The following is a 13,465-nucleotide window of genomic DNA, read 5'->3' as shown; positions in this document are numbered from 1 at the left end:
GTTTTAGAAAGTCAAACAGAGGGAGGGAAAAAAAACAATTAGCCGGAAGCCCCTTTGTAGTGCAAACCCCCTAGATTACTTGGTAGCCTGGGATTGTCTTCTCTAGCTTTTAGAATACTAGAAATGTTCTGAAGAAATCCTCCATTCTGGCTCATTGCCTTTTGCCCATTTTACTCTTTTCAGAATTAACTGCATTTTAAGGTAGTTTCTGCATATTGCCTCTCTAGCTCAGTTTCTCAGGGCTCACCTGGCATTTTCTGGCTGGCTAACACGCCCATCCCTTGTGAGGGAAGAAGGGTTCCCCACCCCATTGGCAAAGGCCTTCCCCATTTCCATTTCGCTTTCTCTTCCACTTCTTGACCAACCTGGAATGCAGGTGCTCATGAGGAAACCAAGAAAATAATTTCCCTTGATAGTGTTCATCCTAGGAACTCAGGGGAGACGGTAGCTGCGGAGTAAGAACTCAACACTCTGCGCTCAGAAACAGACTTGCTCACCTCACCACACACCTTTCAGACGCTTTCCTTTATTCAGAGGCAGCCACCTTTAACAGGCGATGTTAGGCTCTCGCCAGGGATATTGCTATGACTACAGAATTGCATTATGTCCAGGGTACCACCACCAGCTTGCCTAACTTGGAAGCAGCTCACAGCTCTTGCAGCTGGCTCTAGAAGATACTTTCTGGGTTGTTTTTTGTTGTGGTGGTGGTTTGTTTTGTTTTGTTTTGTTTTTAACCCTCATCCCTTGCAAACCAGAAGGCCAAATGAACCTTTGTACCTGGAAGCAGTTTGTGGTTTAAATTAACAAATGTGCTGACCCCTGAACACCAAAAAGTGCTGATGTGTTTACCACTGGTCGGATTCCCTAGCAAGTGTTGCAAGTGGAGGGGTGGGAGGAGACACCTGCAGGACACCCAGTTTTCTAAGCACTGAAAACACCAACAACCCCTGTGCTCCCTACTCCTACCCCAGTCTTCTTTGGGGTGACATCATCTCAGAAGGGAAGAGAAGCCCGGCGGCCACTGGGCTCTGAGAAAACAGATTTCCAGACAATATGCTGCGGGGATCGACGGGAGAGGACAGTTCATGGAGGGTTTTTTAGGGTTTGTTATTACAAAAAATATATACAAAACAAAGGCTGTGGCTTTTCTGTCCACTTCCTAGGTTTGAGCCCCCCTCCATTAGGGCTGGGGGGCTCAGAGGAGTGAAGGCTACAAAGTCCCAGATGCCAGAGAAGGGACTGTCACCGAGATGGCTCTAGGGTTCTCAGGGACTGAGGGAGGGTTGGGGAAGCAGTAAAACAAAGGGAACTAGGGCCCTTGACAGTAGAACCAGAGAGAGAGAGAGAGAGGGAACGACAGGGATGGACCAGGAAAAAGGGCTGAGAGCATATAGAGAACTAGATAGAGGAGACGGGGGAAGGAGCGGGACTGGAGCAGAGGTCGGAGCAAGGAAAAGAGAGTGGAAGGGCAGAGGGAGCCCTGGAAGGTCGGAGAAAGCCGGGGTGGAAGGTAGGGAGGAAGGGAAAGAGACAGGGAAGGGAGGGAGAGTGAGAAAGAAAGAGGGGGAAAGGAAAGAGGGAGAGAGGCGAGACGGAGACGGACAAGAGAGTGACAAAAAAGAAATTTGAGGCTGGCAGAGCGAAAGAGGCCACGTCAGAGCAAGGATTGTGAGGAGGGTGCGACAGTCTAAAACCAAAGTTCAGAGAAGCCTAAAAACCCAGGCCAATAAAGGAAGTGTGGTGGGTCGGGCCAGAGGCAGGGCTGGGCCTGGGGGCTGGCTGGCCGTGCACCCCGCGGGCCGGCGCTGGCTTCCTCCGCCGCGAGTCCTCCGATCCTGACCGCGCTGATTGCCGGGGCCGCCGCGCAGACCTGTGCGCCCGGGTCCGCCTGCCGTTCCCTCCGGGCTCGGGTCCGGGGAGAGCTGCCCCTAGGAGGTCGAGGCCGGGATGGGCAGTCCGTGTAAGCTACTGAGGGCGTCCGGGGCCTTGCTGCCGGGGCTGGGAGGCTTCCTGTCAGCCGCTGCGGGAGGAAGCACAGAGGCGTCGGATCACTGCCTAGCGCCGCGCAGTGCGAGAGGCACTGGGACTCAGGACGCCTGCAAAGCGAGGTCGTGAGCGCTCAACCCTTGAAGGCTCTGGAAGAGGGAAGCAGAGACTCGCGCTCTCCAGAGACCCCAAGCTTCCGTGGGCGACCAGCCCTTCCTCTCCCGCCAGGAGAGCCACTTGCAAGGAGAGCCTTGGCAAGCGGGACTCCTCGCAAGGCCATTTGCAAACACTGACCGCTGGCCAGGTGCAATTCCCGTTGCCGTCCAACCCCCTCACCACCTGCTCAGTAAAGGAAGTGAAGGGCGCAGAGGGCTGGGAAGGTTTCAGGTCTGATGGAGACTTCCGCAGAAGGGAGCGGGACTCTAACGTTGCGCGGACCCTCACCCTTTCCAAACCCCAGGCGCGCGCACAAGTGCGAAGAGCAGCCAATGCGTCGAGTCCGCTGACACCTGCGGCTCGGAGCTCGCTGTGGGCAGGGGGAAATTGTGCGGGAAATGAGCCACCAGAGATTTCCCTGGAGCGGCCTGGATTCCTCCGACGTAGGAGGCAGTTGCGCTTTAAGTGAGCGGCAGACTTCGTTGTACCCACGAGGTCCGGGGATCCAGATGCGCTCACCACTGTGGGCACAGCACGTCCTGGGACGTGTGGGCCTCCGGATTAAGTGACAGTGGGATTGCCAGATCGGGCAGTATTCTGCGCCTTACTCTATTATTTAGGGGTTTGGGAAGGGGCCCAAGTTTTGCTACCGGAAGACAGAAAGTGACGCCACGATTGCGCAAGCCTGTTTTTCCTTTCCCAACCTTGGGCCGCTCTGCTTCTCCTACACTAGGATCCACAGTTTGTTTATACCTACAGGGGCCTATTTTCAATTTTCTTTTTTCCCCAAGTCCTCCTTTAAAGGGGGAGCTTGGAGCGCCTCGATTTGAAGTGAGGGGAACTCTGGATTTTTTTTTCTCCTGCAACTTCCCTCGCCTCAGCCTCAGGCGCAGCTTGCTGTGGCTGCGCAGAGCTGGGCCAACCACGTCTGTGCAAGACACACACACACACACACACAAACACACGGTTTGGTTAAGGTTTTAAAGAGGTCTAAAGACCTTCCCAGAACAGAGTGGCCCCTCTGCTTTTCCCTGGCTCTCAGCTCTTTTTCCTAAACAAAGTTGTGGCCGCCCAGCTAACAAGTATTCAGACCTTTTCTTTCTACCCTGGACACACACTTCAAAGTGAGGACCTGTTTAGAAAACATCTGAGGAGGTGGAGGTTTCTCAGCCAAGGGACGGTTACCTTAGAGACAAGCAAGAAACTGAACTCATGAAAAATAAACACCCAGGACGACTGCATCCCACCCTACAGGGGTGAATCCTGCTGTGTTTTTAGCCCTGTCCAAGCCATCCTTCCTCATAGGGCCCCTCCTGCCCTCCATTCCCTCCATAGGACAACATGAGTGGGTACTTCTGGGCCCTCGGAGGCCAGGGCCTAGGTCAGATTCATTTAATTCAGGGGCTAAGAATGGAGAGAGGCATTTTTTAAATATTCAACAGCAATTGCAGGGCACTCTCAGACCACCGCTGAGGGGAGGCACGGGTCTGGGAAGGGATCCCCGGGGCTGGGTCAAACGGAGGCTGGGGTTGCCAGCGTCCGGGTGCGACAATGCCAGCACCCTACTGCTCTTTGACAAAGTTTACTTTTAGGATCCTCCAAGAACCAATCCTGAGGCAGAGGTAACTGGAGCGAAGCTGCAAGTTATCTTTAACAAATATAAGCAATACATTTTCTTTGTGCGCATGCAATATCTTATAGATTTGATTTCCAAATCTTTAGTCATTCCTGAGCCCCATGAGGAGGTACTTAAAACCCTGAGGTTTCAAGGGTCTCTGAAAACATCCTGTAAATACCAGCTCTCTTGAGGGAACATCTGGTGGTGTCTGTCACCTAAGGGTGGGGAAGGGGAGATGGTCGTGCCCTGGCTGTGAAAAGACATTTGGATGTGGGTGGAGATTCCTAGAATGTCAGCCTCTCCAAGTGAAGATTAAGCAAAACTTTTTCTATTCTTCTCAATTCCCAAAAATTAAAGTTTCCTTTCAGGGGATGGGAAATGTAAATCATACTTTTTGCCTACATAATAGGAAACCCAGACTCACTACCTTTTAAAAAACTAAGAAAAAAATTAATTATAGTATTAATTAAATAACACAATTAATCAATTAATGTCTAATTAAATGCTAAATTTTCAATTTGACATTTGATTAAGTTTCACTTAGGGTAACTGTTAAGCTGTTCATTTGCACTAATTTGGAGGACATATTGATATATATTGCACTGTGTGTGTGTGGTGTGTATGTGTTAGGTGATCAAAGGTATTTGCTTTTACTGAGCATTTATTGTATTAAATTGCTTTTCATTACACAGAAGAATTTGTTCTTACTGAAAAGAAATTCAGTGAATACTATTCTCACTATTCTTATGAATTGAACAATTGCTGATAGTAAATTTCCTCTGGGACAGGTTTCTTTGAAGATATTAATTTCTTAAGAACTGATCAGAAAATAAAAGGCAGTGATTCTTATTATTTTTCTGTCTTTCCAAAGACCAGTTGTGTTGAGGGAATAGATCTTTGAAGTCAGCTGTTCTACCACTAAGGAGTAAAAATCCATAACCCAAGTATGTATGTAATTCTCAGGCTATGAATATAGGTACATAATGAATGATTCTTTCTACATTCCTGTTCGAACACAGACAGTTGCATGCCAGCTTGAGAAATCATTGCTAATGGTGTCCCCAAGTTATCTGATTATCTTTTATTAGAACCTTTAAAGAACTTGGAGGACAACAAAATTAAATTATTAATTTAATAACTAGAGTAACAAATTATTGCTGTAGTTTTTAAAAACAGGTGGGATATTACATAATAGGAAACCGATATAATGGTAAAAGGGACTTAAATGCCAGCACTGTTCAATGGCCCTGTATCTCTGAAAAAGAAAGTGTCTTCTAAAGAAAATCAATCACCAGTGAGGCTTAATGTTAAAATCAGCTACCCCACAATTTCCACCTCAAATTAAGAGAGGTAGTTTAGAATTAGGAACTGTGTGTGTTGCCTTTGGCTTATTATCTGCACTTTATAATTTGTGTCTAATGTAGAGTTTAAAATGCCTCCAGGGCAAAGTGGCTCTATTGAAAACAAATGCATTCCTCTGAAGACTGTGGGTCTTTTTTCTAAGTCTTTCTTCTCCTTAAGATGAACCCAGGAAAATATTTCAAATCTGTGGTTATACTTTTTTAATTCAAAAGAACCTGCTTATTTAAGTGATTTGTGTAACGTGGTAAATTTATTTTGATTTCGATTTCGACAGATAACCTCAGTTGTTGAGAAAACAGGTTGATTGGAGGCTGAGGATGAGTGAAGTGCTCATCTGCGACCCCTTAACTATCCTTAAACATAAAGCTTAAAGGAGTTCTTACTCTCAACTTTTAACATTTCCTTCACTTGGATTTTTCTATAAATGAGCAAATGATAGTATCCTATTTAAATTAAACTTAAAGTTTAAAAGAGCTCCAAATCCCAATTTTTATAAATTTTCCTTATTTGGATTTGTCTATAACTAGGCAAGTGAACATTATCCTAATATCCCAGGATGTCTGTGCTCTAGGAAAGGTGGAAATAGAAAAAGCATTTTTCTCCCTTCATTTCACTGTTATGGATGGCATCTTTATTTCCTTCCTGCCTCCCACCCCTACTCCCCAGGGCATGCCCTTATCTTATCAAGACTACTTGGAAATAGCACTTTTTGCCTGGGCAGCACCAAGGAGGATGGCCCTCCTGTCCCCTGCCTGCCCACTGCCACCTGCCACTACATCCACCTCGCTTCCAGCCCTGGACAGGTGGAGGCAAAGCAGCTAGTAAAAATCCTTTTATAATCTGGGAACTCCACGCTGTCCCCCAGGTTTGTGCCTTGTCCCTTTCTCTGCTGGGACTGGGACACCCTGGGGTGACCCTTTCCTTTCCCAGGTTGGTTGAAGTTGCAAATTTCTGGTGCTCAGAACCTAAGCACCGGCAAGTTTGAACTTAGCAAATCAAGCCATTCCTTTTAACAACAAAGAAAATGAGGACTCAAGGGCTGGTGAGCTTTTCCCAAGTTAAAGGAAAAACTGGAACCCTCCTGGTAGTGTGAGAAGATGCCCCTCACACTACTGACTGTCAGTGAAATACCTAAAATCTGTTCCTTGACTTTTCAGGAAGTGGACTTATGGAAGAGGAAGAGGAGGAGGAAGCGGAAAAGGAGGCAAGACTCCCAGGCACATTTTCCACAGAAAGAGAGAACCCACCCCCTCCACCACCACCACCAGCACCAACCACAGGAAGCTCCTAAGCCTAGAGTAAAGGACACTGATTCACATGGCCTCTACTTCCCCACAGTGTGTATTTAAGAAAAAGAATCAAAAGGCCTTTTTTCCTCTAAGGAACCTGGAAAAAAACAGATGGGCAGTGGGGCAGAGACGGGAAGGGTCTGGGATGGAGGTTAGGTGCCACTAGCAAGTCCAACCCCACCTAAAGGGCTTAGGTGCCGGAACAGGTCTACAGAAAGGTGAGCCTGGAGGGTGCCTGCTAGACGTGTCTCTGGATGGAGAAACAGAAACTCAGAAAGAAGCAGGAACTTGGTCGAAGGTGCCAGAACCGGATCCAAACCCACGCGTCCTGTGTGCCAGAAGGACCCCCTTTCTCCTCTCCCCTCATAAGTGGAGTGGACGGTCTTGGGGCCAGTCTCTCTCAACCTCGGGTACATTTATAGGGACACCTGTCAGAACTAACCTGCTCCAAGAAGCTACAGGCTTAACGTTAACCCAGAAGAAGGGTTTATGCTCAGGACCCACCTCTTCCCCACCCGCTCTCCCTTTTCCCAGGCTCACACCTGCTCCCCAGTACCCCTCCTAACCCTTCCAGCATCCACCCGCCCCCCTCCCTGCGCTCCTCACCTTCTCGGCTGGGATGCTTGAAGGTCATTGCTGCCGCGAGTTCCCCGCCATGCACAGCTACGCCGGCCCCGGGGGGCGCCAGCGGAGGGCCTTGCGCAGGCGGCCACGGCGGGCCCGGGGCGAGGTAGCCGCCGCCCGGGGCGCTGTACACGCCGTGCTGGTTGGAGGCCGGGTAGGCGCAGGCGGGGAGAAAGCCGCCCACGGCAGAGAGGGTGGAGGCCGACTGTGGGGATAGAGAGGGACCGTCAGCAGCAGAAAATCCTGCCTTCTCTAGCCCACGCCATCACTGAAACGGGGGTTCTCGTCCATTATCGCTCCCCCATGTCCCGTCCCCATCCATTATCCCCATGCGAGGCCCGGCCTCTAAATTTCCTAGTCAGGACTCTTTGGCAAAGTGATTTCTAAGAATTCACTCAAACTGTTACAAATAATGATTGGAAGGGGTCATGGTATTCATATCGGGATTTAGAGAAAGAAGGCCCTTGACTGTGGATTTGTGATCTGGAGTTCCAGCTTTTTTAGCTAAGCTATCTTGGCAAAGGCAAGTCAACCCCTCGAAAGTCAGACTCCCCCAAACTAGTACGCTTGAGGAAAGGACAGAAAGGACGCTTGTTGGCCGGCTGCCAGATACAACCATCTCTCTGCCTGGAAATTATTTCTTTTCTTTCTCTCTCTTTTTCCCCACTTCCCCAAACCTTCTGCTTCCCTACTTAAGGTCACTGCCTCACGTGCCTCCTGGTTACCTGAGTGTATTTAATGTCTGCCTCTAAGGCAGGTTTCTCGAGCCCATTCACTGCGGGGGTGGCGGGGAAGGCCGTGCGGTTCACGGCGGCCCAGTCTTCCATCTTAGGAGAGTAAGTGGTGCCTTCGCTCCCAGCCAGGGCCCCTGCAGGAGACAGAGGACGGATTAAAAGGTGCCTCCGAATCTGCCCTGGGCACACGTGTGGCCAACCACCCAATTTGTATCTGAAGACACGGCCAGGGGTCCCACAAAATTTGTAAGTTGCCTGACACTCCACCAGGAGGCAGAGGGCGGCAGGCAGGGGCTGGGATGTTCACCACTCCAGGTGGGGCGAAGGAAAGGCAGCCAGGCCTGCTGCCCGGTCCTCGTAGCCTTCAACCCGTTTCCCACGAACGGTAGGCTGCTGCTGAGTCAAAGCCTGGGCAGACTCGGCCAAAGCAGCCGCTCCATTGTCCAGACACGGCTCCCAGAAACTTCCGAGTTCAAAGCTACAGCAACCTCATGAAAATTGTATTCATTTCTCAACATCTGCACAGGCATCTGGAGGGCAGGGAGACGATTCTATGAGAACTGCCTCTGGAAACGCCCAGGGTTTCCCAAAAGAAGCGTCAACATTGTGGTCCCCACGGGTCAGATAGAAGCACACAGCTGCTCCCCGGGCCCTTGTGTGTGCCAGGAACCAAGGGAAACCTCCAGATCTGCATGCAGGCTTGGTGGGGTAACCTCCCGACCAGCTGCCCACTGCCATTCCATGGGAAGCTTTAGCCTTAGGCTGGGTTAGAGCCACCAGGAGACACAAAGCCAGAGCAGGGCCACAGAGGCACTGCTGCTGCTGGAGCTGAGCACTCACAGTTTCTTTCCAGCCACCACTCTTTCCTCCTAGGCTACGGTGAATTTTGCTTCTTGCCCTCCTCCTGAGTCTGATCACCTAAGAGTGTGCCATCCCCTGGCCAGCTCCTGGCAGCTGGGGACAGCGCAAAGAAATCCAGACCCGATTCTGGCCGGATTCTTTCCCAGCCAGGCATCAAAGTTGTTCCAAACCTCCCGCCTTCCCCATCTTCCTCGTCACCCACTTGACCAATAGTTTGTTGAGCTTTAATTGCAGATAAATGACAAATCCTTGTGAAGGTGGCTGCAGCCCCAGCAGCCATCACCCCAAACTCCAGGACCTGCAAGGCCACAGGACCTTAGAGATGTAGGCCACTCAATCGACCACAAGATCCCTTTTCCTTTAACTCAGAAGAGCCGCTGGGCCTGGGAGTGGGGGACAGAACCCTTGGGAAACCGTGAAGGATTCTGAGAGCTAAAGAAAGGGTCTCAAAATGGAGCGGGTTTTTTCCCCCTTAGATTTGGCAACAGGGGCTTGCATACTTTTTGCAAGAATGAAAAAGCGCAATTTCAGGCCTCCAAATTTGTGGTCGGCGATTGCTCTTCTATTTGGGAAATATTTTCCATATTTGTCATAAAAAGTTCAAGATGTCCGAGGCCTCTTACAAAAGGCCCAGGACCCCCAGCCTCCCTGGCCTGTGTGGAGCCCTCCCCTGAGCCAGAACCGGTCCCGGGAGGAGAGCGAGTGTGAGTCCTCTCCTGCAAGCCTGCCCGCCCCAGGTTCTGCCCCTTAATAGAAGGCTACGGAGGCCGCCACAACTGACCTGTTTGCTCCATAAACGTCCGGATGCCCAGGATGTTGCTGACCGAGTGTGCCGAGGGCCATGAGCGCGGGATGCTGACGTGGCCCGCCGTGCCCGGGACCCCGGGGTGGCTGCCCATCTTGGCGCCCGTGGGCGACACGGGACTGGGGTAGGGGTACTGGTAGATGTGGTTGTAGGGCAGCGTAGGCTGCGAAGGCGGCTGCTTACTTGCCTCGTACGGTCCGGGCTGCGCCAGGCTGCCGATCTTGTTTCGCAGGATGCGGCTGATGGAGCTCACCGAGGGCACATTGTACTTGTCACAGACGCCGTCGGCCAGCAGCCGGTCGCGGATCTCCCAGGCAAAGATGCCAGGGTCTCCTTGCTTGTAGTCCCGGATGTGCTTGACCACGTTGGGAGTGGTGACGCGGGGCTTGCTGCCCCCGATGGCCCCGGGGAGAATGGAGCCGGTCTCGTTGTAGCGCGCCAGGATCTTGCTCACGCAGCCGTGGGATACGCGGAGTTGCCGACTGATGTCACAGGGTCGGATGCCCAGCTGCGCCAGCTCCACAATGCGCAAGCGGATGGCGTTGGGCAGGGGGCGGCCGTTGACGAACACACCGCCCAGCTGGTTCACCTCGCCATACGTCTGCTCTGCGGATGCGCCAGACAAGAGTGAGCCGAGGGGGAGAAAACACCGGGCGGGTTAGCCAAGGGTCCCCACGCGGAGCGAGGGACTGCACCCAGGCGCACTTCCAAAGGTGACCTGTGGGTCCCCAGACAGCTCGGAGTCCAAGGGCAAACCGCCTGGGTCCGGCTTGGAGTGGGCAAGGGCGCAGAGGAGCCGCGGAGTGGAGCGCCGCGCATTGTAGCCCTCCGTGCCCTTTCGCGACTTTTAGCGCGTCTACTTGGAACACTCCCTTCCCAGACTTGCTGAACTGCCCCCTGAAGGCTGGGGACCAGAGGAGAATGCAGCTTCTCCAGGACCCAGAACTGGGTCGCCCAGGGAAAGCGGACGAGAGGGAAGGGAGGCACGCGGACCCGACCCACCTCATCAGCCCGCCCGAGGCCTGCCTGTCGCCCGCCCCTTACCCATAGCGCGCGGGCCGGCCAGCTGCCTGGCGCCGGGGTGGCCGGGGTGGCCGGGGCTGGGCCCGGCGCAGTCCGGGAGAGCTTGGGCGCCGCCGCCGCCGGGGGAGAGGCATAGAGGGAGGGCGCGCGAGAGCCGAGAGCCGCGGCGGCCCAGCCGCGGGCTGGAGACGCGCTGTGAGCGGCAGCGGAGCGCGCTGCCGCCCGCTCCAGGGCCTGCCGCCGCCGCTGCTGCCCCCTCCCAGGACACTCTCCACGCCCGCGACCCCAGGCCCAGGGTGAACTTCATCCGATTGGGAGAAATTCGTCTGACCGGGAGGCTGCAGCGTGCGGGAATCAATTTGACGTGTCCTCCACGTCAATCTCGGCAGTCACGCCGGAGACGCGCGAGTTGGCAGCTCATTGGTTCCCGTCACGGCGCCCCAGCGCCCCCCTCCCCGCCCTGAAACTCTACCCCCTCCTTCTATCCTCCCCTCTCGGCCCTCCTCCACCACCCCCCCCCCCGGAACCCACCCCTCTACACACACACACACACACACACACACAAACACTCGTCCCAACCCCAGCTGGGCCTGGGACCTTCCACTGCTCTGAGCCCCTTGTAGCCCCCTCCCTCCTCTGGCTTTGGGAATGATGGGGAAGTCATCTCAAATTGATTAGTGTGTTAATACTAGTACTCGTTTTCGTTTTGGTTTTAGTTTTATTTCCGCCACCCTTAATAATAAGATAGAGAATAAAAGTTTATCGTGGCAAGGTGTTTAGGGTGTGGCTCTCTCTACCTCCCCACTCCCGGGGCAGCAGCCGGGGAAGAGTGGGATCAGTACCCCAGCTGGCTGGGAGTGTCAAGGTGAGCGTCCAGCGCGGTGCAGGGCTCCTGGCAGGAAGACACAAGGCGGAACTTGTGTCCCATTCCTGGCCAGGTCTTCAATCCTTCTCTCAGGAAATCTTCACAACGTTTAATAGCCAACCACTCTTGGAATAGTGGGGGTGATTTCGGTGACGCGAGAGGGGCACGGTCCAAATCCTGTCTCCTACAGCCGGGCCCAGCCACCAGAACTCATCCCTCTCCAAGAAGTGATAGAAGGGGCAGGAGGTAAAAGGATCCCGATCTGCTGCTAAGAGGCTCATAGATCCGGCGCCCTCCTGCCCCCAAGCGCGACCGGCGGGAGGCCAAATTCACAGCTCCAGCTCTAGGCCTGAAGGACAAGTTCCTTTCTCCCTGGCGGTGGAATCTCGCACCACTCTATCCCGGGTGGCCTGGCCTCGTCTTTCTCCCATCACCTGCAGCTTCAGGAAGTCTGTTAAACCACAGAATGGTCATTTCTCCTTCATTTAAATGAGGTTTTGCGCAGCCCTGAATTATTTACCCCTGAGATTGAACATCAACAATTTCTCTGTTTCTACCCTGCACCAAAGCAGTTCTGAACTCCCCAACCTGCGCAGCTAACCGTGCCCGGGAGCCATGCGGTGAGGCCAGGAGGAGGAAACTCGTGATTTTGAACATGAACTGATTGGAGGGGGGTCAGGATCTGAGAGTTCTGAGGTTGAGCCCAGTAAGCACCAAAGGCATTGGGCTGAATGTGCTAGACCAGGAAGAGGGCACAGGGGAGAGAGTAGGAACAGCCGAGGTTTCTGAGACTCCCAGCGCTCCCCTGGAGGGAAGAACCTTCCTCCCCTCCTTCCTGCCGACCCCAAGGGTCTAGCTCTCCTTAGCCACCCAGAGTTGAGTATGGCGCCAGCGCGGTGACTGTGGCTGAGGAGCACGTGGACCCTATCAGCCCACCCTGGGGAACCATGGCTGCGGAGGCCCCGACCCCTTTCCCTCCGTTGTGGGGCCAGAGAGCATCCCTGGCTCCTAATCCACCTGTCTAAATGTATCTGTTAGGGGTGACTGGCTCATAATTCCTGGGCTCTCTAGAGAGAGCACGCGGTGGGGCCACAGACAAGAATTACCCCTGGAAAAAGAAAAATCAGGTTTAAAAGAAGTGAACTCTTCCTCTCCGGCGGCATGAACACAGTACAGTCTCTGGCTCTGGGAGGTCCTGGAGACCTGGAGGAGGTTTGAGGGTCAGTGCACTGGCAGGAGGGTGCGAGAGTGGGAGCAGGGGAACCTATGTAGAAGATTAGGCCTGTCCATGACAGCGTAGGTTTGGAGTAAGGAACAGGGAAAGGGAATGGTTTGGATTAAAGTGGGCATGCCTAAGCCAGGAGTTCCGCGAAGGCAGCGAAGAGAGGACTAAGCACGCACAGTATGCACGGGGCTCCGGGGGTGCGGGGAGTGGAGACGCACCCTGCCCAGTGCTCTCCGTTGCGGAATCTGCTAGCTTCGTCGGGCGCGAGATACCAAGAAAGGTTGATTTCCAGACCTTGGAGTCTCTGAGATAAAGGAACGCCACATCCCTGCCTCAGTCCAGTTCATACTCGTGATCCGGAAAAGCAGCTAAAGCCGCTTCTTCCCCCCAGTAGGTGAGGAGTCAACAGGCACACTCAAAGACGAGGAAATAAAGCCGGTCGTGACACCGTGAGAGCTGGTTCGCCCAACTACCCTTTCAGGGGAACGTCCACCCCACCTCTGCTGCGGAGCTTGGAAAAGTGGCAAGGAGTCGCAGTCCAGGAGAAAACTCCGCCCCCGTCCCCGTGAAGGCCTCCCGTGGCTAGGGGCGACTGTAGAGGGGTGAGTCTGGGGATTGCGCACGATGAGAGGGGGTGGTTCTCCCCGGTAGCAGAGTCCGCGAGCCCTCGTCTCAATCCTGGTCCCTTTCCCGCAGCCAGCTGTGCGCGATCGGGAGCACACAGCCCTCGCTGCAGCCTTCTGCACGGTCCGGCATAGGGAAAACCTTACAGTTTGTCGCCCCCTGTCGTCCCCCGGCCGGGTATCGCGGGTTCCCGAGCTGCAGGCTGGGCTTGGTGAGAGGTGGCCCTAAAATGAGATTCCAGAAGGAAAAGAAACGTCTCTCCCACCTCCCAAGGAGGCAGCTTAGCCCTCTCC

At 53.5% G+C, this 13,465-nt stretch overlaps 2 protein-coding genes across 3 annotated transcripts in view; one reads left to right on the top strand and one right to left on the bottom strand.

The window, feature by feature from the left end:
- Nucleotides 1-1,687: 1,687 nt before the first annotated feature.
- PAX1 (paired box 1) lies at nt 1,688-10,765 on the bottom strand. 2 transcript variants are annotated; one of them, XM_054468130.1, is made up of 5 exons: nt 10,480-10,765; nt 9,412-10,041; nt 7,761-7,903; nt 7,018-7,240; nt 1,688-2,010 (listed from the first exon to the last, which is right to left on the bottom strand). In XM_054468130.1, exons 1-5 carry the CDS (start codon nt 10,763-10,765, stop codon nt 1,688-1,690), a joined length of 1,605 nt encoding a protein of 534 aa, XP_054324105.1. The 2 variants fall into 2 exon arrangements, with proteins under 2 accessions (XP_054324105.1, XP_054324106.1); XM_054468131.1 differs by having other exon boundaries at nt 1,929-2,020.
- Nucleotides 10,766-12,887: 2,122 nt separating this feature from the next.
- Nucleotides 12,888-13,465, top strand: part of LOC129022003 (uncharacterized) — a 94,230-nt gene continuing 93,652 nt past the window's right edge. The window contains exon 1 of the mRNA XM_054468129.1: nt 12,888-13,150. The gene's annotated coding sequence lies outside the window, so the exon portion shown is untranslated. The remainder of the gene's footprint in view (nt 13,151-13,465) is intronic.

This window comes from Pongo pygmaeus, chromosome 21 (assembly GCF_028885625.2).
Source record: "Pongo pygmaeus isolate AG05252 chromosome 21, NHGRI_mPonPyg2-v2.0_pri, whole genome shotgun sequence".
NCBI classification, from domain to species: Eukaryota; Metazoa; Chordata; class Mammalia; order Primates; family Hominidae; genus Pongo; species Pongo pygmaeus.
Note: the sequence above shows the minus strand (reverse complement) of the source record. Positions and strands in the feature narration are given on the sequence as shown.

Bases quoted from the DNA above. Each gene is read 5' to 3' on its own strand.
- PAX1 (XM_054468130.1), bottom strand. From the start codon at position 10,765: ATGAAGTTCACCCTGGGCCTGGGGTCGCGGGCGTGGAGAGTGTCCTGG. The intron at 7,904-9,411 runs GTCAGTTGTGGC...TGTCTCCTGCAG, and splicing joins GACGTTTATGGAGCAAACAG to GGGCCCTGGCTGGGAGCGAA. The intron at 2,011-7,017 runs GTGAGGAGCGCA...AGCGGCTGACAG, and splicing joins CAAGCATCCCAGCCGAGAAG to GAAGCCTCCCAGCCCCGGCA.